Here is a 26,719-nt window from a genome sequence, read left to right as displayed (position 1 = left end):
GACCAAGAATTTTGCGTAGTTCCCCCTCTCTCCGTTACCTTGTTGGGGCGACCCGGGGTCAGCGCGCGAGGCTGCGCTGCTAGGTCTTGAGTCGTCAGTAAGCGTCTGGTCGCGGTGTAGATATCATCTCGTTGCTCTCTCTCACTTATCCCGTCCGATCCGCCTTGTGTACCACGTATTCCTTTGTGTTCCTCATCCCTTGTGCACCACGTGTTCCCTTTGTGTTCCTCATCCCTTGTGCACCACGTGTTCCCTTTGTGTTCCTTATCCTTTCCTTGTGTACTTGTGTTGCTTGCGTGTTGCGTTTTTCCTTTTTATGGAATCTCGGCGTCGTTGTCCCGGGCCCAAAGCTGGTAAGTCTTGCGGGGCCTGGCTGTCCAGGACGGATGTTGACCCGCACACGCTGTGCGCCTCGTGTAGGGGCAATAAGTGCTCCCCCTCCTCCACGTGTGTGGAGTGCGAGTCCTGGCCGGAGCTTCAGTGGTCCTTGTTTGTCACTAAGAAAAAGAAGGCGCCCAAACGGTCTCCCAAGAAGGCGGGCCTCACCTTGCCATTGACGTCGCCCTCAGCGCCCTCGGAGAGAGGTTCTCCTTCACTTTCCCCTACCCAGAGTAGGGGACGAGGTAAGTCCGTTGCAGGGAAACGGCCCATTGCCGTTCCCCATGAGTCTGATATCGGGGATTCTGTATGTGTGGGGCCTACGCAGACGAGTGGGGGGTCTGCTAGTGTGGCGGAAGTGTGTACCGTAGACGAGGTCCTGGTGCTCGCAGGACCCGTCTCCAGTGAAGACCCGGTGTGGGGGAGGCCTGAAACAGCTCCTACCTCCCCATCGTGGCAATGCTTTTCAGGTACGGCGGGTTCCGGGGGCGGCCTTGACAAAGAAAGGAGGGCCACGTGCTCATCGGACCCCGACTCCATTGTTTGGACAGCGCCGAGGATGCCCTTCAGGTCACCCATGCACCAAGAAGAGGAGTTTGAGGGCTTGGTTGCCTCTCGAGGCGCACTTTGCACACCCCTGGTGCCCTCAGCAATGCTTCCGCCGGACTTTATGCAGCCCGTCACCACGGTATCTAGACCGAGGCCCCCGAGAAAAATAATGGAAGAAATAGAGGATTCCGACAGCTCCTCCTCCTCGTCTTCCTCCTCGGACAGCTCCTCGTCCTACAGGTCTTCCTCGTCGAAGGACTCCAGCGACCGGGACACTAGGAGGAAGAGGAAGAGATCCAGGAGAAGGAAGGCGAGCTCCTACGCAAGCCCTGCGAGGAAGAAGGCAAAGTCCACGAGGAGATGGAGCAAGGAGAAGAGTTCTTACAGGAGAAAGTTTGTTAGAGTGGCTTTTCCCCCTTGCGGATGGAGCAGGTCGGCTGCCGCTCTAGTGCCTGCCTCGGTGGCCGCTGGAGCTGCTTCCGCTACCTTGCCCAGTGTCTCTTCTGCTCCGCCCGCCCGTCGGGTGCAGCCGTTGGCACACTTTCCTTTGCCCTTGCCCGGCAAGTCATCGGCTCCATCCTTCCTACGGGGACAGCCGTGAATGAGACCCAGCAGCTCGGCTCCCAGCCGCTTTGTCGCACCGGCTCCGTCCAAGTCACGGAAACTGCCGCTGCCGCTACTCTCGAGTAGCTCCTTACGGATTTCCCCGGGAGTGGGTAGACCCATGACGGCTACCCCCGCTCGGCAGCTCCAACCGTGACAACCCGACAAGAGGGAAGGGATACCTCCGGTCCCACAGATCCCTCCGTGTTCGAAGATGCCACCGACACGGAGGTGCAAGTGATAGAAGAGTTGCTAGACACCGGCAAGTGTTCCCCGGATGAGGTGTCCTCTTATAGAAAAGTTCTGGCCCCAATACGCTACCACCACTGGCTGGACGAACCACAGCCGTCATCAGAGCAGGCTTGGCTGTCAGGTTTGGGCAGGATGGTTGACAATCCTGTTCAACAGAAACCATCTTTGACCCTACCCTTGGCGCCCGACGTTGCCCTGGGCATGAAGCACGTCGATCGGTTTGTTGCGGGTCCTAAAAACTCCCTGAGAGCCCAAGGGTCCTTCAAGCTCCTACCTGGACTGAGGACCCAGAAGAAATTTTAATGTACCAGACGGTCGTCACTCAGGGCCCTGCACACTGGAAGAAGCCGTCGCAACCTTGAACCAGGGCAACACGGATGAGAGGAGCCTTACTGCCCCGGTGGTTTTCTCACAAGCGGAGGACACCTCTCAGGACATAGTCAACGTGACCTCATGGTTGGACTGGTGGGTCTGCCCCCTAGCAGGGTTCCAACTAGACTTATCAGTCCCAGAGAACCAGGCCCTGCTACAGGAACTTATCCGTTTGGGGGGGGGGGGAGGCAATGAAGTTCCTCACCTTTCAGTCCCTGACCCAGACGGCAAACTGGGTTCTGAGAAGAAGGGACACAGTACTTAACAAACTGCCCAGTAGACTCCCCGAGCGGGAAGCTAAATTCCTAAGAAATGCACCGGTGTGGGGCAAGACCGTGTTCCCCCTTCAGGCGGTGGCAGAGACGCTAGAAAGAGTGGGAAAATTGAAGAGTTCGTCCGAGCCCAGGCAGCCGGCGACAAGACGTCCTTCACACAGGAGACCATCAGCGGACGGGGCCTACCCACCTACGCCTCCGGCTAGACAGGAGGCCTCCTCCCCTTCCTGGCATCAATCCCCACGTCCCTCCCGCAGGAGCGGTGCCCCAGCCCAGGCCTTTTTTAGACCAAAATATTCCTGCTCAAGAAGAGGCCGTTCTAACCGTCTCCCCAGAAGGAGATAGGAAGAGAGGCCCCCTACACCTTCCCACGCCTCGGGGGGGGGGATGCCTCAAACATTATTGGCAAGCATGGTGAGACAACGGTGCGGAACCCTGCACGGTGACAGTCCTCAGGGAGGGATACAGAATTCCCTTCCTGTCAGAACCCCGCCCCCTCTGATCCCCGAACATCCGGCAGAATGGCTGGCACCCAAGGACACCGAGAAGAGAGCAGCCCTGCAAGGGGAAGTGGCAGCCATGTTGAGCAAGGGAGCTCTACAACCCTTCCAGAAACCATCCCCAGGGTTCTACAGCAGGCTCTTCCTGGTAGAGAAAGCTACGGGAGGCTGGAGGCCAGTCATCGACCTCTCGGCCCTGAACAAGTTTATCAAGAAAACCTCCTTCAAGATGGACATGCCGAAGTCGGTGCTGGCGGCCTTTAGAGAAGGGGATTTCATGATGTCTCTGGATCTCAATGATGCCTACTTTCAAATCCTCGTACACCCCTCCAGCAGGAAGTTCCTCAGAGTAAAATGGGGGTCCCAATCCCTGCAGTTCAAGACCCTCTGCTTCAGCCTGTCAACAGCACCTCCGGTGTTCACGAGGGTGTTGACCCTGGTATCAGTCTGGGCACATAAACAGGGCATCAGGCTGATCAGATACCTCGACGATTGGTTGCTGCTTTCAACCTCAGAGGCAGACTTAAAGGAGCAGGGCACGAAACTTGTACAGTTCTGCAGGGACCTCGGGATTACAATCAACCTGGAAAAGTCCCAGTTAGTCTCAACCACCAAGATGACGTACCTAGGGATAGTCCTGGACTCCCAGCTGGCGAAGGCGTTTCCCTCCCAGGAGAGGCTGAACAACCTAGACCAAGTGTTTCGCCCGTTTCTAGCAGACACTCCAATGAGGGCCAAGGATTGGCAGAGACTCGTGGGACACCTGGTCTCATTGGAAAAATTAGTTCCTCAAGGGAGGCTCAAGCTGAGGCCAGTCCAGTGGAATCTGAAGGACCTCTGGTCGGCGGGGGAGTCCCTGCAGAAGGTAGTCAGGATGACCCCGGCCTCCAAGAACATGCTCCTCTGGTAGTCCGACAGGAAGAACACACTGAAAGGGATACCGTTCGCGTCCGCAGTGCAAAAGCCCCTCGCGACGTTCGCCTATCTTCTTATGGGAAACTCTGTAGCCCTCATGTGCAACAACGCCACAGTAGTGGCATATATAAAGAAGCAAGGAGGCCTGAGATCAAGAGAATTGTGTGCCCTCACAGCTCAAATCCTGGAATGTACCGAAAAAGAACCACATTCTTCTTACAGCCAGGTTCATTCCGGGAAAGAGAAACGTTCTGGCCGACGGCCTCAGCAGGACAGGGCAGGTAGTAGGATCGGAATGGTCTCTACACCCACAGGTGGCACGGGAGATTCTCCAGTTGTGGGGCTCACCGGTGATAGACCTGTTCGCCAGGAGGCTCAATGCGCAGCTACCCGTATTCTGTTTTCCGATACCAGACCCGACAGCGGTGTTCGAGGACGCCTTCCAGCACTCGTGGGACGGTCTCGACGTGTACGCCTTCCCTCCCTTCGGGATCATCAGGCAGGTACTCAACAGACTAAGGCAGTCAAAGGCTACAAAGATAACTTTGGTAGCGCCCTGGTGGCCGGAGAGGGAGTGGTTCGCGGATCTACAGGACCTGGCCACTCTTCCTCCTTGGCCCCTTCCAGCAAGAGAAGATCTGTTACGTCAGCCACACTTCCGAAGGCTGCACGAAAACCCCCAGGGCCTGAGGCTACACGCATGGAGGTTATGAAGCGCCTGCTAAGGAAAGAAGGATTCTCGAAGACTGCTTCCAGAATGTCGGGGTATCTCCGAAAGTCCTCGTGTGTAGTGTACCAGGCCAAGTGGGCCACGTTCGTGAAGTGGTGTGCCACACAGAACCTGCGGGCCTTAGACGCTTCAGTCCACAGAATTGCAGACTTCCTGGTTCACTTGAGGGACGACCTGGGAGTCTCTATTCCAGCCATCAAAGGAGTCCGTGCAGCACTGGGGCAGGTTTTCAAACTCAGAGGCATCAACCTAGGGGCGTCTCGCCACATCTCCATGCTCATCAGGAGCTTCAAGCAGTCTTGTTCTCCACGCGCCTCGAGGGTTCCGCAGTTGGACGTGGCCAAGGTCCTCAGGGCTCTTTCGAGGCCTCCCTTCGAACCCCTTAAGGACATCCTAGATAAAGACCTCACCCTCAAGGCTGTGTTCTTACTAGCCCTAGCCTCAGCCAAGCGGGTGAGTGAGCTCCACGGCTTGTCCTTCGAAGTCTCGCACTCGAAAGGGTGGAAGGAAATGTCATTTAAGTTCTTACCCGAATTCGTGGCCAAGACCCAGAACCCAGCAGTTGCGGATCCTAGGTTCGAAGAATTCTCAATTCCAGCAATTCCTCACACTGACAACCCAGAAGACCTGCTTTTGGGCCCCGTGAGAACAATCAGGAAATACCTCAGTAGAACAGTCAAACTCAGACCAGCTATCAAAAGTTTGTTTGTCTCTTCAGGCCCAGTCAAGAGGGCGGTTTTCTAAGAACACGATATCTTTCTGGCTTCGGTAAGTTATCAAGAGGGCTTACGACAGTGATGGTTCCACGGTTCCTGGGATCCTGCGACCCCATGATATTAGGGGCCTTAGCACTTCCTTGGCTTTTGACACCAACGTGGCAGTGGGCCAAATCATGCGAGCAGGTACTTGGGCCAGGCAATCCACCTTTACACCCCACTACCTGAAAGATTGTACGAGGAAATCCCTGGACGCCTTCTCCATTGGGCCACTAATTTCCGCCATGCAACAAGTTTAGTGGTTTTGGGCCCCGGGTAGCCCGTGGGAAGTAATCGCAAGCAACACAAGTTCCTCCTTATCCCCCCCCCCCCTTTCCTTGCTACCCTCTCTTTTTTTCCCCTTTTCCTATCCTCCTTCCATGTGAGAGATGGACGTTGTGGAAAACCATGTCCAGATTATACATAAAGGTGAGTTGTATATAAGGTAGACTTTTGCGTGCTTTCCCCGACTCTCCTACCTCTCCACTGGGTCGTCTAGACCTAGCCTCCTATCTAGGTCTCGTGCCCCAGGATGTTATGGGGGTATTCCGGCCTGTAAGCCACTCCCTCCTCCTAAAGTATAAGTCTCCTAAGAAAGTAGTTCGAGGTAAGTACTCCGTGTTGGAACAAATCACAAATTTTAAGTAATTTGTATTTTTTCTAACAGTACTTACCTCGAACTACTTTTGGGTTATTGCCCACCCATCCTACCCCGAGTATCTTACAGGCGTTCGAGTGGGACTTAAACATACGCTTACTGACGACTCAGACCTAGCAGCGCAACCTCGCGCGCTGACCCCGGGGCGAGTATCCCTCCGCCCCGGAGCTCCCCAACAAAGTAACGGAGAGAGGGGGAACTACGCAAACTTCTTGGTCGGTTAATGAGGAGATCCCAGATACTCCCAAGAAAGTAGTTCGAGGTAAGTACTGTTAGGAAAAATACAAATTACTTAAAATTTGTGATTTTGCTATTGTTCAGTAATGGGGTGACCTCTCTTAGTTTCTTTTTGTTTACACAAATTTACTCTCTAGCATTCTTTTTTCTTTGTAGCACAATACCTTCCTAGGTAACTTGTATACAAGAGTTGGATCTTAAGCACTTTTGCATAATGATTACCTATTGATTAAAGTGGTTTCAATATTTTTGTGTGCCTGTTTAATCTTAATAAATTTTGCATGGGGGTAAAAATTTGACTTCAGATATATTATTGAATGGGAGAAAATATTTGATACATAGTTCCACCTTCATGCCATAAAACATTTGTTTGAAAAAAGGGACAATCTCATTACATGTAATTTTTTATGGGAAACATCTGTTATTTGTGATGCAAATTACCACGTCTTTTCCTCAATATGGCATCGCTCAGATCAGATATTGCAAAGAATCTGAATTTTTCTTGTTGGGACGCAGTATTACCGGCTGACTGCCTTTTTCATTTTAGGAGTAATAAAGGCCTGTAGATAAGAGAGGTATGTTTCCTATCATGCATAAACAAACCGTTTTCTTTAACATGTTTAAACTGGCTAAATTATATACGTAATGTAATGGATTTTAAAGTTTTAAAAAGAACTACATTTTCCTTGTTCTTCATTCTATTCTATGAAATGTATTTCAGTTTAGTACGTATCTATTAATGTATTTTTACAATTGCAAAATATATGTTGCATTTAATGGTGGGGCATGTGCATTATACCAAATTCATTTGATTGTTATAATGAATTTTTCCAATTCATTTTTAAAGTTTGACAGTTCAATCCTCTTTGCATGGAATATCTTAGAAATTCATTTACGATAATTTAAAACTTTTATTTTCATGAATTTTCAACTTTTAGGCGTGAAATGGTTCTCATTTTTATGGTAGGTTATATATTGATACTTTTTGATGATAAGACACACTGACGCTTATAATAAAAAGGGTTTTAATTATGAAATAGGAAAAAGAAAGCAGATTCTTTTAACACTTGCATAAATGACTGCATGATGGTGAGTTTTGATGTTCTTGTTATAGTTTGTTGATAGAAAATTGTACAGCTTTTGTATGTAGGTGAATGTAGTGTGTTGTTATGTACATACTGTACCCTGGATTAGTTATAATTTATTGCTGCTCTTGAATCTCATAGAGTAGCTGTAGAATCATTCTGTAATCAGAGAAAGATTTTGAAATCCTAAACTATATTTTTAGAGTTATTTTAGGTATTTTGATAGATTACTATAACCTATTTTAGTATGTATTGCATTAGAGCATTAGTCTTATGCTTTCATACTTTTGACTATCTTACTGAAAAAACTGAAACACGAAAAAGACGCATAAAGAAATGGAGCCTACCAAATAGGTTGCAGGAGATTCATCAGTTATGGAAAAAGAATGGATGATATTTGACTAGGAATAAATATGCTCAGTTAAGAGCTGAATTATGTGTTGGTTGGAACTGAATGCGATCTATGATTTAGAATTGATGTTTTTCCTTTACCTAAACCAGACAGCAGCTCTGTCACTCAATGTATAAAGAAAAAGACAACACTTTGGCTTATGTTTTTGATAATTAATTGAGCAGTGAGAAACTACCTGTGCCCTCTCTCATATACTTCTGAAGCTAAAATGACCATTTTAGCTTTTAATCGAGCAGAATTAGGAATCTCTCTTGAAGATGTAGCCTTGAATGTTATTTTTTTTAGGTATCTTATTTCTTAGTTTCAAAGCTGTTACTTTTTTCAGGTTACCTAAGTTTTTTTTTCTGCAATGGGAGGATTGGTAAAATTTAATTACATTCATGGGATTGTGATAGTTCTAGCTTTGCCAATTACCAACCAGTTTATAACTTTCCCATTATAAAATGTTTTAGAATATGTTGGTAAAATATCTGAATGCATTTGCTGAAAGTATTCATCTGTTCCTGAGTTGAGTTAGGTTTTATGCAGGGGCCTTGGCACTTGTGATGCTCTTCTTAAAATTTCCAGTGTTAAATATATATTCCTTTGATTCTGGTCATGTTTTTGTGGTTGGTCTTGACATTGCTCTCTCGTGACTGTTAATCATAAGAGCCCTGTCATCTCATGAGAGTGCTGGTCTTGAGAACCTTGCCATGTCTTGATAGTATTCGTCATCTTGGACCTAGTGATTTCTGCTTTCAGCTGATAGTTTTAACTGCTTTTAGTATAATCAAACTTGTTACAAACTAATAAGCATAAAAATTTATTATGAAAGAAATGGAAATAAGGTTGGTTGTGTAGAATTGAGTGGTCGGATTTTGTTTAAAAAATAAAACCAGATTTATTGTATTATATTAATCTGGAATTTTTTTAACGTATTGTAATTACGGCTTTCGGGTGTTTTTTTTTTTTTTTTTTTTTTTTTTCTGGTAATTCCCCTATACACTATCTTTATTAGTCTGTAAGAACATGAAACATTGATTTTAGTTTATGGGCTTTAAATCTGTATTTTCGTGTGCAAAATGTTTTTATTGTTTAATGAAAAGCTACTTTTATTAATATGCAAAGTCTGTGTTTATAAGGTCCTATAGAAGAACACAGTACAAGTGAACATGATAATTATATGTGAAGTAATTTTTTACAAAATTGAAAATTTTTCTATTTGGTCACATTGGTATTGAATTTTCTTAAAAGGGTAATATAGTACACCACTAGTAAGGGGCTCCAGGCTTATTTTAATTCTGGATCAGTATATTTTTAATGCCTATACATTAAAAGCTTGAAAAAAATATTAGTTGTAAAAGTAGAAAGCTATTTCATATTTTTCTGTCAGAACTGTTGTAGTTCCAAAGTAATCTACGATTATGTTTGATGATAATGCCATAAAGTACTTTAATTTTACGTAATTTCAACCTGCTAAGTATATGAATATTTTTATTTACTTTAACTGTACAGTAATTCATTATATGGATGGATTGTTGATCTTATGTGCATTCTTCAAGTGTGTAATTGAGCAACTGCTAGATAATGTTAATCTTGTGTAGCGTAGGAGTGATAGCTTCTGCTTATCTTTCAGCAATATACATATCAAAGTATAATCAATATATACTTTAAATCTATTGCAGTACAGACAATTTTATTTTCTTTGTATTGGGATAATTCATGAATTCTAAATATTTTTTTTTTACTACAGCTCAGAAGGACGAATTGGGGAACTTGAAACGGAAAAGTTCAATTTAATTGAAGATGTAGTCAGCCTTCAAGATCAGATTTCAGCCTTAAAGTCAGAAATGGCCAATCAGATTTCGGCTTTGAAGTCGGAAATGGCTGAGAACACAAAGAAACAGGAATTCCTAGAAGGGGAGGCGACTGCGGCTAACAACCTCCGGTCGAAAGTCAACACACTCGAGACGGAAAAGAGAAACCTGGAGAAGAAAATTGTTGATTTACAGGTGCAAGTCGCATCTAAAGACATAACTAACAATGATACAGGTGAGCAGTGCATATATTTGTTGTGGTACTTGTTTCACTTGCTCTGTTTCATTTACAATGCCCATTATATACAGTAGAGTACTTCATGATGTTAAGTTTCATATAATTTGAATCAAGTTTTCGTACCCTTGGTTGAGAATGTGGGTAAGTTAAGTCTCTTTTTGGTCTGTACTATCAGTCACTTTGATGTTTGTGTTACCAGCTGTAGTAACTTGATTTAAATTCATTATAATTGCAGTTTGATTTAAAGGTGACCTATTTCTGTATTTTTGTATAATCTTATTTTAATTCATTATAATTGCAATTTTATTTAAAGGTGACCTATGACCTATTTCTGTACTTTTGTATAGCTTTATTTTAATTCATTATACTCTAATTGCAATTATATTTATAGGTGACCTATATTTTTATCACAATCTTCTTACCATTAAGACAACTTAAACTTAACCTTTTCATGATCTCAAGTATGACAACTTTCACAAAAAGCTTGATCAGATAACTAGGGGTATCTTTTTTGGCCATTCTTTTTTCTATAATCATCATCCTTTGCAATTGTGTCTTGGTTAAGGATTTTATGTTGTGAAGCATCAGAACACTGTGTTTATAGTTAGTCAACTTCTTCGACTTGAGCATACCATATACAGCAATCCTGATCTTTTAAGATATATTAGATGGTTTTCTTTCAAGTTGAATATAAGACTTCACATCTCTCTTGCAGACAATTTCTTCAAGCAAATGAAAGATGATAAAGACCAACTTGAAGGTCAAGTGGCTTTCCTCAACACTGTCATTGTTGATATGCAACGGAAGAATGACGAACTTAAAACTCGTCTTGAAGTAATGCAGCTTGGAACAGTACCAGATGAAAACAGGTAAGGTATTCTAATATGAATTGTAATGAACTAAGAAATCAGGTGCATATAATTGAAAGTTTTCAGCAGTAAAACTATATTGCTATATGGTGGTGATATAAAACATATGAAAGAAATAGGGAATTTATTTACTGAGCTTTGAATTCTTGAATCGATGGAATGAAATGTCAATTATATTATTAGTATTGTAATTATTATTATTATTATTATCATTATTATTATTATTATTATTACTAGCTAAGTTATAACCTTTATTGGAAAAGCAAGATGCCATAAGCCCAAGGGGTTCAACATGGAAAATAGCCCAGTGAGGAAAGAAAATAAGGAAAATAAACTATATAAGAAGCAATGAACAATTAAAATAAGATATTTTAAAAACAGTAATAACATCGAAACATATTTCATATATAAACTATAAAAAGACTTATGTCAGCCCTTTCATCATAAAAAAAATTTGCTGCAAAGTAGAACTTTTGAAGTTCTACTGATTCAACTACCCGATTAGGAAGATCATTCCACAACTTGGTCACAGCTGGAATAAAACTTCCAGAGTACTGTATAGTATTGACCCTCATGATGGAGAAGGCCTGACTATTAGAATTAACTGCTTATTACAAACAGCATGGAACTGTCCAGGAAGATCTGAATGTAAAGGATGGTCAGAATTGTTAAAAATCTTATGCAACATGCATAATTAACTAATTGAATGATGGTGCCAGAGATTGATATCTAGATCAGGAATAAGAAATTTAAAAGACCGTAGGTGCCTGTCCAACAAATTAAGATGAGAATCAGCAGCTGAAGAGGTGAAACCTCTGGTCAGACCTACAAGTTAAGTATTTTACCTTGTGGTCTGGTTAAAATATTTCATTATAATATTAACTGAACTAAATTATTTATTGTCCATGTATAGAGGAAAGGAAACTCCTTCCATTTTATCTTAATAGCCAGGGACTGTAGTTACTTTACCCAATTGCTTGTTATCTACTTTTAAAACCTTTTGGTAAAGATAGATAACTTGTATTGTTGGAAGTTTCTCTCTTATATTCAAGTGGTGAAGTCATACAATTTATTATGAATTCTATTCATTAAAATTTTACCCTGTTTGAGCCTCCCCTCGCCAAAAAATTTTGTACGCAAGCCATGGGCCCTTTTATGGAACATTTTATTTTATGAACTCATCTAAGCACAAAAACTATTTACAACATTCTTATTGTATAGCTGAATAAATTTGATATATAATTTAGTTTTACATGAGTAAATTTTTCATATCCATAAATAATAATAGAGAAACTTAATGAGTATAAAATATATCCAGTGGTACCAAAGATATTAGAAATATAGACTTGAATACATCCAATGACACTCAAAGGGCTAAACTTTAATTTTTTTGTTGAAAATAATGAATCCATCATACTTAAACAACACAATCTTGTAAATATTCCACATGTGTAATGAGACTGGCAGTGTATTGGCTTCTAAATTTATACATTGGAGTTGTTTTAAATAAATCTAGGTAGTAATTTGCCCAGGGCATCACCCACCCTATGAGATACTACCGCTAGAGAGTTATTGGGTCCTTTGACTGGCCAGACAGTACTACATTGGATCCTTCTCTCTGGTTACAGTTCATTTTCTCTTTGCCTACACATACACCGAATAGTCTGGTCTATTCTTTACAGATTCCCCTCTGTCCTCATACCCCTGACAATACTGAGATTACCGAACAGTTCTTCACCCAAGGGGTTGACTACTACTTTGTAATTGTTCAGTGGCCACTTTCCTCTATGTAAGGGTAGAAGAGACTCTTTAGCTATGGTAAGCAGCTCTTCTAAGAGAGGGACACTCCAAAATCAAACCATTGTTCTCTAGTCTTGGGTAATGCCATAGCCTCTGTATCATGGTCTTCCACTGTCTTGAGTTAGAGTTCTCTTGCTTGTTTTTATAGTTTATATAGAAAATATTTATTTTAATGTTACTGTTCTTAAAATATTGTATTTGTCCTTGTTTTCTTTCCTCACTGGGCTATTTTCCTTGTTGGGGCTCCTGGGCTTATAGCATCCTGCTTTTCCAACTAGGGTTGTAGCTTAGCAAGTAATAATAACAACAACAACAACAACTCGTCATCTCCTCCCTTCTTATTTAAACGACACTAACTAATGTGCCCTTTTAATTTTCCCAAGTTGTATCAAAGCTTCATGTAGATGTTCCCATGGTTGCTAATGAGATTAATATTCTGGTCGTATGTTTGATAAAGGACATTCAGCAGTGTCTTCGATTCTTGAGAAGCAGCGGTATCACTATCCACTACAAGACAAACATCTTTGTCTACTGGTTATTACATAGAAGTTGAAGAATATGCTTTTTAGTAAAATAAACTTACGATTCCAAAGCATCAGACTTTCTAGGCTACAATATGATCTAAGCTGTAATAATGTCCAGCATTCAAGGTTATTATTCATAACCATCAAATACTGTTAGACGATTGTCCTGGAAAAATAATCTTTTTGGCTACCCATATCTTTTTTGTTCTGACTAACCATAAGCCAGCATATTTGTCAATTAAGAAGGTGCATGGTCACCGCTCATGGCATTCTCAGTCTTGTTGCTTCTTCCACACAACCCATTTGAAGCCACTGGTTTCTTGAGAACACAAGTTCCTCATAGTTTCATCAGTTTATATCTTAAGCTTTTTTCAATATTAAACTTACCCGATAATCATGTAGCTGTCAACTCCGTTGCCCGACAGAATTCTATGGAGGGATACGCCAGCTATCACAATACTAGAAGGGGGTGTATTTACCAGCGCCACCTGTGGCCAGGTACTCAAGTACTTCTTGTTGACACCTCCTCAATTATTCCTCTGTCGTGCTTCCGGCAAGACGTTCTGGGATACGCTTATGTTCTTGGAGTATTTTCACGACTTTGGTGAAGTATTTCTCTTTGATTTACGGCTGTCGCTTTACTGGAAACTTCTATATTAGCTTAGTTAGCTTTTGGAATTAATTTGATTAATTATGGTGACGAGAGAGTATGAACTCTCGTTCACCTTTCAATGGCCGACCCTTCCCTTAGACGGAAGTGTTGGTGTCTAAGAGAGTATAGACTCTCTTTCTTAATTTTGCTTAACAAAGTTATAGATTTATTTTATATCTCTCCGCCTCTTATAGGCCTCTTCGATTAACTTCCTTTTATTATAAACTCATTAAAATTAATTTTTATATTTGTTTATATTCGACCTTCCTAATAGTAGGCGGTCTTTTACCGAAGTTAATAAACTTTGAGCCCGTCATTTCGGTTTTACCTGTTAACATATTATGCTATTTCCGCCACAGAGTTTGAAAGAATTTCTTTGACAGTCTCGTACTGTTTTCAAAGTTGAACTAACGTTTTGTTTTGTCTCTGCAGTTGTTGACGTTCAGAACGTTCAACTTGCACTCTATCGTTACGATAGAGAAAGAATGTTCACGGTTTCACGTTGCAGTAAGAGTAACCGTGTCTAGCGTTTTGTTCATTCTTTCTTAACTTAATGGTTTTGATCCTAATAAAGGAACTTTTCAGTTTTTTCCTTTAACAATAATATGTTTTAACGATATATATGATTGGGCTCTTCTCTCTAAGTCAAGAGAGAGAGAGAGAGAGAGAGATAGAGACGGAGGGAGAAAGAGGATAAACGTTTCATTCAAGCCTGCCAGGCGTACGAGTAACGTCGTTATCGTTTTTGCTCTTCTCCCTAGTCTCTTTAGGGGAAGAAACTAAACGTTTCTAGAGTGATCTAGTGTTTAGTCTCTTTCCAGCCACTGAATTATCTTTCATTAGATTTTTCTGTTACATTGTTATTCTGTTTTCGCAATTACTAACTTTGAGAAAGGATAGAATTGCGTATTTCAGGTACAAACCACTTAAAGTTTCGAGTTCAGTGAAATAAGTGCAAACAGAAATCAAAGTGATAAGTGATTAGTGCGTGAGGGTACTTTTGTGCGCGCCAGTCGTCCTCCCAGTCCGGGACCTCTTGCAAGCTCCCAAGCCCAGGGGAGAAGCAATGTCGAAGGGCATAAGGGTTCAGCAGGCCTTGATCGGCGCACAGAAGTATCCTCGGTGGTTGTGGGCGTGTCTTACCGAGACCGTCACTCCCACCCGCAGACGATTGAGCCCTTATTTTGCTCGTCTGCAGAAGAGATTAGGGGAGAAAATAAAGGCAGAGTAACGCTGGTCTCAGGTCTCAAGACCTCTTAAACGTTAAGTCCAGACCTATGCCAGACGTACGAAGTTAAAGTTCACAACCCGAATGCAGTCATTGGGTTAGCTCTGACTCTCCTCAGTCATCAGTTGATTACACTCCGCCTAAGAGGAGTAAGGTTCTGCCACAACAGATCTCTGCTGTTAAGGCTTTACCTCAGCAGAACTTAGTGTCTGCCGACCCCAAGTTGACTCTACTGCAGTCCATACAGTCACAACTTTCGGTCTTGATGCGTGAGTGTCGGGCTGAGAGTGTTGCGCCTCCGCCTCCGCCTACACTCCCCCCCCCGCCTATGATCGCTCCGCCTGATCGCAGTACCACCTGCCAGGCGTACGATTTTGTGAACTCTACTACAGTCCATGCAAGCATAGCTTTCGGACTTGATGCGTGAGTGTCGGGCTGAGAGTGTTGCTCCTCCGCCTCCGCCTACACTCCCTCCACCTACACTCGCTCCGCCTGATCGCAGTACCATCTGCCAGGCGTACGATGTTGTGGACTCTACTACAGTCCATGCAAGCACAGCTTTCGGACTTGATGCGTGAGTGTCGGGCTGAGAGTGTTGCTCCTCCGCCTCCGCCTACACTCCCTCCACCTACACTCGCTCCGCCTGATCGCAGTACCACCTGCCAGGCGTACGATGTTGTGGACTCTACTACAGTCCATGCAAGCACAGCTTTCGGACTTAATGCGTGAGTGTCGGGCTGAGAGTGTTACTCCTCCGCCTCCGCCTACACTCCCTCCGCCTACGCTCGCTCCGCCTGATCGCAGTTCCACCTGCCAGGCGTACGATGTTGAGCCACGTGCTGAGTTTGCTGTTCCCTGTGGTGTTCAGCCTCCGCCTTCCTTAAGGCAACCTTTACATTGGGATCAGGAGGATTATACCTCTCTTCCTCCGCCTCCACTTGCTGCTCCACCAGTGATGCAACACTCGGTTGAGGTACAACAACCTCTCCCGTCCATGAGTCAGTCTCCTCAGCTCTCGCTGCAGCGAGCTCAACCCTCCACAAGGCAAGCACCACAACACCTTAGCCTTGCGCCTCAGGAGCCTCAGCTTGCGAGACATTTACCTTGTTCTGCGCAGCCTCTTCCTCATCGCGCTCCGCTCACACCACAGGAACTGGAACTTGCTACTCCGCTTCCGCCAACCGCTCAGCAAGCGCAACCCTTGGGTTCAACCACTCATGCTAGGAGTCAGCCTCCTCCACCCATGCGCCTTCCTTCTGCTTGTCTTTTATTCAGCCTTTGCAGACTGAGCCTCAGGTGTTCCCTCAACGGAGTCTTGAAGAGGAAACCACAACTATTGTTGTTCCAGCTCGTTCTGACTTTGCTGTTCAGCATACCTTACCTCCATTTTCATACCATGGTTTAAACCCCATGCAAGCATGCATAAAGCACTCTAGCACTGGTCATGGAATTTCTGAGAAATGTTAAACGCCATGCACACGCTCTGCTTTCCTTACAGCAGGCTCTGCTTACTACATGCTCAGCATACAGCATGCTCTGCATTCAGCATGCTCTGCATACAACATGCTCTGCATACAGCATGCTCTGCATTCAGCATGCTCTGCATACAACATGCTCTGCATACAACATGCTCTACATACAGCATGCTCTGCATACAGCATACTCTGCATACATCATGCTCTGCATACCTTACCGCATGCTTCTAGTCTGCTGCTTTTGCACCAGTGAACCCTCACTCAGAGAACCCTCACTCAGAGAACTTAGCTTTTCTAGGATAAGGTCCCTGTAGATGAGAAAGTTCTTTTCTCCCTCCTTCTGATATTCCCTTGAGGACTCTGTCATTTGGAGGGAGCCTTTAGCTGCATAACCTCTTATGGACTTTTATTTAAGCATAACATGCTTACAGGGAAGGTAATGGTTCCACTTCAGCCGCTAATCCCGTCTGTTACCACACCTGCTCCCATAGACCTTGAGCTGTGTTGCATGACATGCAGTCCAAGCTTAGTCCTTGTTAGAGGATTTTTTTGTTTACGGAGTCAATGTGTCACGGGGAAGACGTTCAACAACCAACAGAAGTGACTTGTTGTGACGCAGTGCGGCAACCTCAACAACCCGTTTAGGAGTTGTCTGTACGACCCAGACAGTCTAGACAGATTCGGGTTGTCACTGTACTTCCTCGCTTGCCCATGATTGACAGTTTACAGACTGTGCAGCAGTATCATGATCTTGTGTCCGGCTCCGTCAGACGACTGGCTTTTAAGAGCTCCCACAAGTCGTCGCTGTCTGGAGATTTTCAAATGGACTATGGATCTGACCAAGGAACTGGGCCTCCTGGTCAATTTTGAGGAGTCTCAGCTCGTTCCATCCCAGACCATTGTCTCCTTGGGTATGGATCTTCAGAGTCGAGCTTTTCGGACTTGTCCGTCGGCCCCAAGGATCTTCCAAGCCCTAGAATGCATCCAGAGCATGCTGAGAAGGAACCGATGCTTAGTCAGGCAGTGGATGAGTCTAACAGGGACACTTTCATCGCTGGCCCTGTTCATCGAGTTAGGGAGACTCCACCTCCGCCCCCTTCAGTATCATCTAGCTGCTCACTGGATAAAGGACATGACGCTAGAGACGGGCTCAGTTCCTGTTTCCGAAGAGATGAGGTCTACTCTAACGTGGTGGAAGAACAGCATTCTTCTCAAGGAAGGTCTACCATTGGCTGTTCAGACCCCCGACCACCGTCTCTTCTCGGACGCATCGGACACGGGCTGGGGTGCGACACTGGACGGACAGGAATGCTCGGGAGCATGGAATCAGGAGCAAAGGACACTTCACATCTATTGCAAGGAGTTGTTGGCAGTTCATCTGGCCTTGATAAACTTCAAGTCCCTCCAGCTTAACAAGGTGGTGGAGGTGAACTCCGACTACACCACAGCCTTGGCTTACATCTCCAAGCAGGGAGGGACTCATTCGAGGAAGTTGTTCGAGATCGCAAGGGACCTCCTCTTTTGGTCAAAAGATCGAAAGCTCACGCTGGTAACGAGGCTCATTCAGGGCGATATGAATGCCATGGCAGATCGCCTCAGCCGGAAGGGTCAGGTCTTCCCCACAGAGTGGACCCTTCACAAGAATGTTTGCAGCAGACTTTGGGCCCTGTGGGGTCAGCCAACCATAGATCTATTCGCTACCTCGATGACCAAGAGGCTCCTCTTGTATTGTTCTCCGATTCCAGACCCAGCAGCAGTTCGCGTGGATGCCTTTCTGCTGGATTGGTCCCATCTCGACCTGTATGCATTCCCGCCGTTCAAGATTGTCAACAGGGTACTTCAGAAGTTCGCCTCTCACAAAGGGACACGGCTGACGTTGGTTGCTCCCCTCTGGCCCGCGAGAGAATGGTTCACCGAGGTACTGCAATGGCTGGTCGACGTTCCCAGGACTCTTCCTCTAAGAGTGGACCTTCTGCGTCAACCTCACGTAAAGAAGGTACACCCAAACCTCCACGCTCTTCGTCTGACTGCCTTCAGACTATCGAAAGACTCTCAAGAGCTAGAGGCTTTTCGAAGGAGGCAGCCAGAGCGATTGCCAGAGCAAGGACGACATCCACTCTCAGAGTCTATCAGTCTTAATGGGAAGTCTTCCGAAGCTGGTGCAAGGCCAATGCAGTTTCCTCAACCAGTACCACTGTAACCCAGATTGCTGACTTCCTGTTACATCTAAGGAACGTAAGATCCCTATCAGCTCCTACGATCAAGGGTTACAGAAGTATGTTGGCAGCGGTTTTCCGCCACAGAGGCTTGGATCTTTCCTCCAACAAAGATCTACAGGACCTCCTTAGGTCTTTTGAGACCTCAAAGGAACGTCGGTTGTCCACTCCAGGCTGGAATCTAGACGTGGTCCTAAGGTTCCTAATGTCATCAGGATTTGAACCGCTCCAATCAGCCTCTTTTAAGGACCTCACATTAAAAACTCTTTTCCTCGTGTGCTTAGCAACAGGTAAAAGAGTAAGTGAGATCCACGCCTTCAGCAGGAACATAGGTTTCACATCTGAAACGGCTACATGTTCCTTGCAGCTCGGTTTTTTGGCTAAAAACGAGCTTCCTTCCCGTCCTTGGCCTAAGTCGTTCGAGATCCCAAGCCTGTCCAACATGGTGGGGAACGAACTGGAGAGAGTACTTTGCCCAGTTAGAGCTCTTAAGTACTATCTAAGAAGGTCAAAACCATTACGAGGACAATCAGAAGCCTTATGGTGTGCTATCAAGAAGCCTTCTCTACCAATGTCTAAGAACGCAGTTTCTTACTACATCAGGCTTCTGATTAGAGAAGCAAATTCTCATCTGAAGGAAGAAGACCTTGCTTTGCTGAAGGTAAGGACACATGAAGTGAGAGCTGTGGCTACTTCAGTGGCCTTCAAACAGAACCGTTCTCTGCAGAGTGTTATGGATGCAACCTATTGGAGAAGCAAGTCAGTGTTCGCATCATTCTATCTCAAAGATGTCCAGTCTCTTTACGAGTACTGCTACACCCTGGGTCCATTCGTAGCAACGAATGCAGTAGTAGGCGAGGGCTCAGCCACTACATTCCCATAATCCCATAACTTTTTAACCTTTCTCTTGAATACTTTTTATGGGTTGTACGGTCGGCTAAGAAGCCTTCCACATCCTTGTTGATTTGGCGGGTGGTCAATTCTTTCTTGAGAAGCGCCAAGGTTAAAGGTTGTGATGAGGTCCTTTAGTATGGGTTGCAGCCCTGTATATTTTAGCACCTTTGAGTTGATTCAGCCTCCCAAGAGGAACGCTGCGCTCAGTAAGGAAGACGATCTTATTAAAGGCAGAGTAACGGTTCAAGTCGACTTCCTTACCAGGTACTTATTATTTCATTGTTATTGTGGATAACTGATTATATGAAATACGGGATACTTAGCTATCCTTAGTCTTGTACACTGGTTTTTCACCCACCCCCCTGGGTGTGAATCAGCTACATGATTATCGGGTAAGTTTAATATTGAAAAATGTTATTTTTATTAATAAAATAAATTTTTGAATATACTTACCCGATAATCATGATTTAATCGACCCTCCCTTCCTCCCCATAGAGAACCAGTGGACCGAGGAATAATTGAGGAGGTGTCAACAAGAAGTACTTGAGTACCTGGCCACAGGTGGCGCTGGTAAATACACCCCCTTCTAGTATTGTGATAGCTGGCGTATCCCTCCATAGAATTCTGTCGGGCAACGGAGTTGACAGCTACATGATTATCGGGTAAGTATATTCAAAAATTTATTTTATTAATAAAAATAACATATTTAGATATTATGCTGGAGGATTGGGCCTTGTTCAAGACAAGGGAAAAATTCATACTATCTCATCTTCATAAGTCTTTAAATATTACTTGTTGGTCTCTATGTCATTCTTTGAATGGGGACATGGAAGTGCCAGCTGACTATCACAAATTTTTATACTCTATCACTTATTCTTTACAAGGTTTAATGTAACGTCACTATAGATGTATTCTCATTGTACCTATTTTCTGTGGCTGGCCATATTCTGTCTGTTTGAAGGGATCTTGTGAGTTATTCCTCCACTTTTTCCCTCTTGTTCTTGGTACATTGACAGGCTGCTCTATTTTACCTGCCTTCATGCCTAATGTAACTGGCTAATGTCTGGTACTCTTTTGAAAAGTTCTGTGGAGTACAAAAATCTTTTTATGCTGCCTAATATTGCCAACATTGTTCCATCAGAAGATTGATTTCTAAGCTGATAATCTGCGTTCCTCTCTATCCCTTTGATATAATGCTGTCCCGGGTGGCATCTTCCTCTCCTAAATTGCAAATCAGGCAGTATTGTATAATGGGTGTGTAATAAACAAACTGTTCTAAATATACAAAATAAGCATTTCTTGTAAACCATTTATCATTAAAATACCCTCCTCCCCTCCATGTACTCATTTGTCTCATGGTGGTATCAAAGCATAAGGTAATTTAGGTATCACAAGAAAAACATGGTATACATTGTGATATCTTCTCTTTCTTGATTAGTTCAGGTTGATATGACTAACCATAAAAGGGAAGCATTTTATGTAAATGGGTTTACTGTATTTGGCAAACAACTATATTTCTAAAATATTCTTTGTACCTGTTAGTGTATAAAAGTTTTGATTGCAGAAATGGGGTCAGCCCTGCCGGTCGGCATCCTGTTGCACCACGTATGTACTGTGACATCTGTGATTGTTTTGATGCTCACGATACAGAAGATTGCCCTAAACAAGCTTCGTCAGATTCTCCTCCTCCGTCGCAGTACCATGGAGATAGAAAGTCTGAAAGACCCTACTGTGATAATTGTGAAGGTTAGTTTCATTTTGAGTAAGATGAATTCAATAATTCTTAACTTCAGATTGTGATTACTTGAATTGTTCAAGTGAAATATTTTTCATTTTTTTGGCTGCACGAAGGGACCTTTTCCATACCTATTTAATCTATAACCAATTGGATTATATCGCACAATACATTAATTTATGTAAGTTTAGTAATCTTGTACAAGAATATTTACTTCAACATAATTCTTTTATGTTTATGAGATACCCAAACCTATAAATCATTGAGCCAAACTTTTCACGAGGTAATTAGACATGCCAATGCTGAATTTTTACAAGACATAATAAGCAAATGAGCTAAGAGTGGCTCTTATCACGTGCACTCGTGATAGCCTTCGGGTGGAAGTAACCAACTCTTTGTATTGTGCATCAACCTTCAGCTGAAAGTAATTGACACATTCCAGCTTTGCTAAAGCAGTTTGGAATTATGCATTTTCTTCTCTAGAATTATTAATTCTTTTTCTCCAAAGTACAGTAGGGTCCCGAATTAAGCGTGTTCGAATTACACGATTCCCCTTTTCCACGATCGCTATTTTTCAAAAATAAATTTTCTGTATCTGCGAGGCTGTTCAAAGTTCGCGAGTCAAGCACTACAAAATGTATCAAATCTATTGTCTTTTTAAGTATATTGGTAGCCCTAAATACGGTGATTTATAATAAATGTTACAAAACAATATTAACATTACATTTCATTAACATAATTTCATAATGAATAGCCTATTTAAGGATAAAATTCCACATCAACAATGAAATCAACTGTTAACTGTGCGAGTCCAGCTGACAAAATGTAAACAGAAATGTGGTGACGTTCTCGGCAATCTTTATCTTTCTCCAACCTTACTATAATTGTAATGGTAGTGTTAATGATGGTATATTAAAGCATTATTTTTGTTTAGTACAGTATATTTAAAAGCCTTATTTTTCCCTCTGGGCGTTCAAGGTTTTCACGAGTAGACTGGGTTCGTTTATCGGCAGTGAATAGCCTAAACTTCGGTAACGAGTCGTCAATATTTTGTCATATTTTAAACAGTATACATTTGATTTGCAAACATTGGTTTTGTAGAGTAGACGGTAAAATAAAATCGAGAGAGAGAGAGAGAGAGAGAGAGAGAGAGAGAGAGAGAGAGAGAGAGATTTGATGGCAGAAATCCCTCCCTCTCTCTCTCTCTCTCTCTCTCTCTCTCTCTCTCTCTCTCTCTCTCTCTCCCTCTCTCTCCCCGTAAGAAATAAAACCATAGTTCACATATGGCAACTTGAGTTTAAGAATGAAATTAACATGAATATTGTTAGTTGTGGCGATCAATTCCTCGCTTCAGGGGGTACACGAAACAAAAACAAGACATTCAATTACAACCGCTGATTTTCTCTCTCTCTCTCTCTCTCTCTCTCTCTCTCTCTCTCTCTCTCTCTCTCTCTCTCTCTCTCTCTCTCTCTCTCGTTATACAATACTTACAAATAGATGAAGAAACCAAAATCGGTTTTCTTGAAGTGTCAATTAAATACAAAACGAAAAAATTATACCGTGTATACATCCATTTCAATCATAGCTTAAAATACGGTAACCGATTTCGTCCGCAAACCACTATTTTTTAGGAAACACCATTCTATTCCAGAAAATTTTTACTCTTTAAATGTCAATTGCGCTATAATAAAACATGTACTTATGTTGTTAAATTTTGGGTGTGTTTTAAAAATCGAGCATTGCTAACTTATTTTTGTTTTACTTTTGGCTGTGATCACATCAGCTGATGTCTAGCTTCCGCGCGAATACAATAACAAAGAATTGTTTACACCATTTCTTAACTTATTCAAACCATCTATACAGTTAATATTACATAAACACCAATGTGTTATAACCTATCATATTTATTGTTTAGTACTTTAAAACCATCCCTCTCTCTCTCTCACATCGAACGTTATAGCGGTAACCTAATTGTTCGGTGACTTTAAAAAAAAGGCCTAGTACTTTCTTCTTTTACCTTTTTTTGCATATGGATCCATAATTGAGGTGGGTACAAGTTGACTTATAACTGAAGTTAGGAAAAGTATTTTGGATATGGAAAGGACAATTATCTTTCGTAACAGTTTAGAATTATCGTAAGTTATCACTCTGTCATTAGCGGCAGTTTGCTATTGTGGATTAAACGCATAAGGAAAAAAAAAATTTCCAGCTTTGCTACGAATTTAGGAATTTATATGGATACGGTAAGTAAAATATTTGTAATAACATAATGTTTACTAAATGTTTGTAATATCATTAGTTATGACTTAGATCATGTGTGTTTAATGCATTCGTTTGTTTATTATGATCGAAGATGGAGCGTAAACAAATGGAAGGTTTCCGTTTCAGGCGGCATCATAAAGAAAAACATTTCATAAATGGCATTCATTTCATTTATTTGAAAGTTCTAATAAAAAATAATTAGAACATTGGTAATAACAAATTCAACATATAATCTATACTTGGTAAAATTGCTGTTAATTCAAAAACACAGATGTATAAATGCGTCTGTTTCTTCGTTGTGATCAGAGATAAACGTAAACAAAACATTGGTTGTCGTTTTCTATTGTGCTTTTTAGCGTGTTTAGGAAACGCATGATATAAAATCGCCTTTATATTGATAATTCTGGATTTTCAATCATACAACAAGCTAGTCTATAGAGTGATGGTTTTGCTATTCACCAGTTGTATTATACAATAGATATGACAAACATTAAAATTTGTCTGTATTTTGGCTTGTGTTATAACGGGAAATATATGGTGTTTACACCTATCCTGGTTGTAATTTTAACCATTTTTCAAGTTATTAGAACTTTAAAGTATATTAAATGTTTTATTTATTTACAAGAACAATTTGATATAAAGAAATACAGTATAGTACAAAGAAAGTATTGGAAATGGGTAGTAAACACATTTGAATAGGCAAATTGCTGGTTGCCATGGCCGCAATGGAATTATTTCTGTTAGTTGTGTGTTTCGAAATTCGCGATTTTCCATTTACACGAGGTCATTAATCGACCAAATTCTCGCATAATTCGGGACCCTACTGTATCTGAATCTATTTCTTGTTGCAAAAGTGTGTACTGTATGTATTTATAATCAGTAAAACATAAGTTTTTACCTAATATGGAAGCAAGAAGGCTTGTATTTTATCCATTATTCACTTAACTTTTTTATTCAATAATTCCAAGTTTCATTTCAGTTTTGATGTAAAACAAATTTAGATATACTTCTACCATAGTTGAGAGAAAGAAGTGGTATTTCACTTTTTTTAACCATTATCAATATGGTTTTCAGCTGTTTGTACCTTTAATCTGTAAAAGTTGCTTCCTACCAAACAGCATCTGAGTACTTTCTGAATGTACACATGTATTAGATATATATCATTAGTGTAAAACATTTTTTTGCATTTTTAAAACCTTTTTGCTCCTAATTAATAAACTTATTGTAAGTATATAAAAGTAAATTTTTCAGTTTTCCCAGTAGGATGTAACATATCCTATCTTTTATAGAGACATCTTTGCTTGCTCCATTTTTTTTTTTTGTTAATTCCCCATTTCCCCCCCCCCCCCTCATTTTAACTTGCATTTGTCAGTATTAAGCCTGATTACTGATGTACTCATAATGACATAATAGGCTACCAAAGTTGTGGTTCAGAATCATTTGTTTTGTAGTTAGCGTCATGAGTACCAGCATTTTAGTTGGTGTCACTGCCTATTAGTCGGCCTACCTGCTCACATTATTTCCCATCCTTGTTTGGCATGCTTGAACCGATTCCTGGGAACATTGGTCTGCCAGCTTCTGTCCTTACTCAATCAGCCTGCTGGACTAATTTTTCATACAAGCTGCTTCTATATTTGACTGCTTACTTGCCATTCCCTATGGCCGAGTTCTCTTAACTTTTAAGACTGGCCTTCTTATACCGGTCGGAGTAGCAGAAGGCATCAACACCCTATTTTTCCTTTGTTCAGTTGTATAAAGACATTATGAGAAATGGGATTGCATACGTCATGTCCATCATCCCCCTCGTCTAGGAAAACGGTTGAAATACTGTACTTATTACAGAACTTGGCTGTAAAGAAATGTTACTCAATTGTGATGCTTTCCTGCATCTAATGGAACAACTGCTGCTCCCCAATAGAGGGGAAGAGAAGAGAGGAGAAAAGCCAGACTGTCTTGCCTTGCTCCCAAGCCTTACATTGCGACTGCTATCTTGGACGGGATGCTTCTTGTTCCGTTAGGGAGCTAGATTTGCAACACAACTTTAGTAGCTACCATAGGAGAAAGGATAAGGTTTTCCAGGACTTGTGGTTATACTCCGTTGGTAGTGTGCAGAGAAGGTTGTCGTTCCAGACTCTTGCCGTCAGGACTTGTGCCACTAACTGGTTCTTCTGAAAGGTTAAGGCACATCCAATACTGTATCCCTAACTTTGTACGCTCAAACCCGGGATAGTTTTTCAGTCCTCTAGTTGGATAAGCACGCCTGTTTGTACACATACCAGAAGAAACTGCGTTCTTGGATATATTTTTATTTCTTCTATGCACTGGGGAAGAATCACTGGTGCTCTACATAAGGCCCTAATTTCTTTAGGTAGCTTTGTTGTTTAAAAGGACAGAAGGGAGTCTTCTCAGTCTGCGTTTGTCACTTCTCGTACAGAAGAAGACTTAAATGTGGAGTTGTGAACGGCTGGATTCTGGATCTTGGACATGAACTCTGGAGCGAAGGTGAGGAAGACCTTCCTCCATTTGAGAATGACTTGTGACCTATGAAATATCAAGCAGTATGCCTATTCGCAACAATGAGGCTAAGGCTCGTGAGCCTGTAGTCTTAGAGGTCATATCCATATCTGATCCCCGTCTGAACGGCTCGTGCAGAGTCCACCTGAGAGAGTTGAGGACTCAAGTGACATCTAGGGGGCTTAGAGTTCTTGGGTAGGGAAAATTATTTCTTCAGTCTGAGATTTGGTTAATGGTCAAGTGACAGCCTTTAACCGCAGAGACAGGAGGAGATTCCCTCAATGAGGGTAGATGAGGAAAACCACAATCCATTGTAGAGACTATGACCAGAGAAGTATCACTTTTATCATGCCAATTACAGAATATGGATACCTCGAAGAGGAGTATCAACAGATTTGCACACCACCTGGCGTGTGGCACTTGGGAGTCACCAGGATTCTCCTGAGGATTGCAGTTACCCAGAGGCTGTTGAGTAATCAGGCAAAAGGGTGGAAAGCTTAATGCATCTAGAATGTACCAAGTGTTGAGATTTTACCCGAATGATGCCAACATTCCTGGGACTGTAGGGCACTATAATAGACGCTCTAGTTAAACCTAAAGGCGAACGGCTCGACAGTGATCCTAAAGAGCAGGAGGCCTTTCCACCATACATGGATATGGGGACCACTTTGGCCCTAGACCATGACCATTACAATCAAGCAGGCCTTCTAGAACATTCCTGTGTATAATGTACCTTGCTGACAGTTCTACCACATTGTCGACTGATCAGGTGTGTACCTGCTTTTCCAACTTGCA

At 42.6% G+C, this 26,719-nt stretch overlaps 1 protein-coding gene across 4 annotated transcripts in view; it reads left to right on the top strand.

The window, feature by feature from the left end:
• Nucleotides 1-26,719, top strand: part of CLIP-190 (Cytoplasmic linker protein 190) — a 120,930-nt gene that overhangs the window by 89,706 nt on the left and 4,505 nt on the right. For all 4 annotated transcript variants that reach the window (XM_068362791.1, XM_068362789.1, XM_068362788.1 and 1 more), the window contains 3 exons: nucleotides 9,454-9,752; nucleotides 10,471-10,624; nucleotides 20,978-21,159. In XM_068362791.1, coding sequence (XP_068218892.1) covers nucleotides 9,454-9,752; nucleotides 10,471-10,624; nucleotides 20,978-21,159 — 635 coding nt within the window. The remainder of the gene's footprint in view (nucleotides 1-9,453; nucleotides 9,753-10,470; nucleotides 10,625-20,977; nucleotides 21,160-26,719) is intronic.

This window comes from Palaemon carinicauda, chromosome 39 (assembly GCF_036898095.1).
Source record: "Palaemon carinicauda isolate YSFRI2023 chromosome 39, ASM3689809v2, whole genome shotgun sequence".
NCBI lineage: Eukaryota > Metazoa > Arthropoda > Malacostraca > Decapoda > Palaemonidae > Palaemon > Palaemon carinicauda.
Note: the sequence above shows the minus strand (reverse complement) of the source record. Positions and strands in the feature narration are given on the sequence as shown.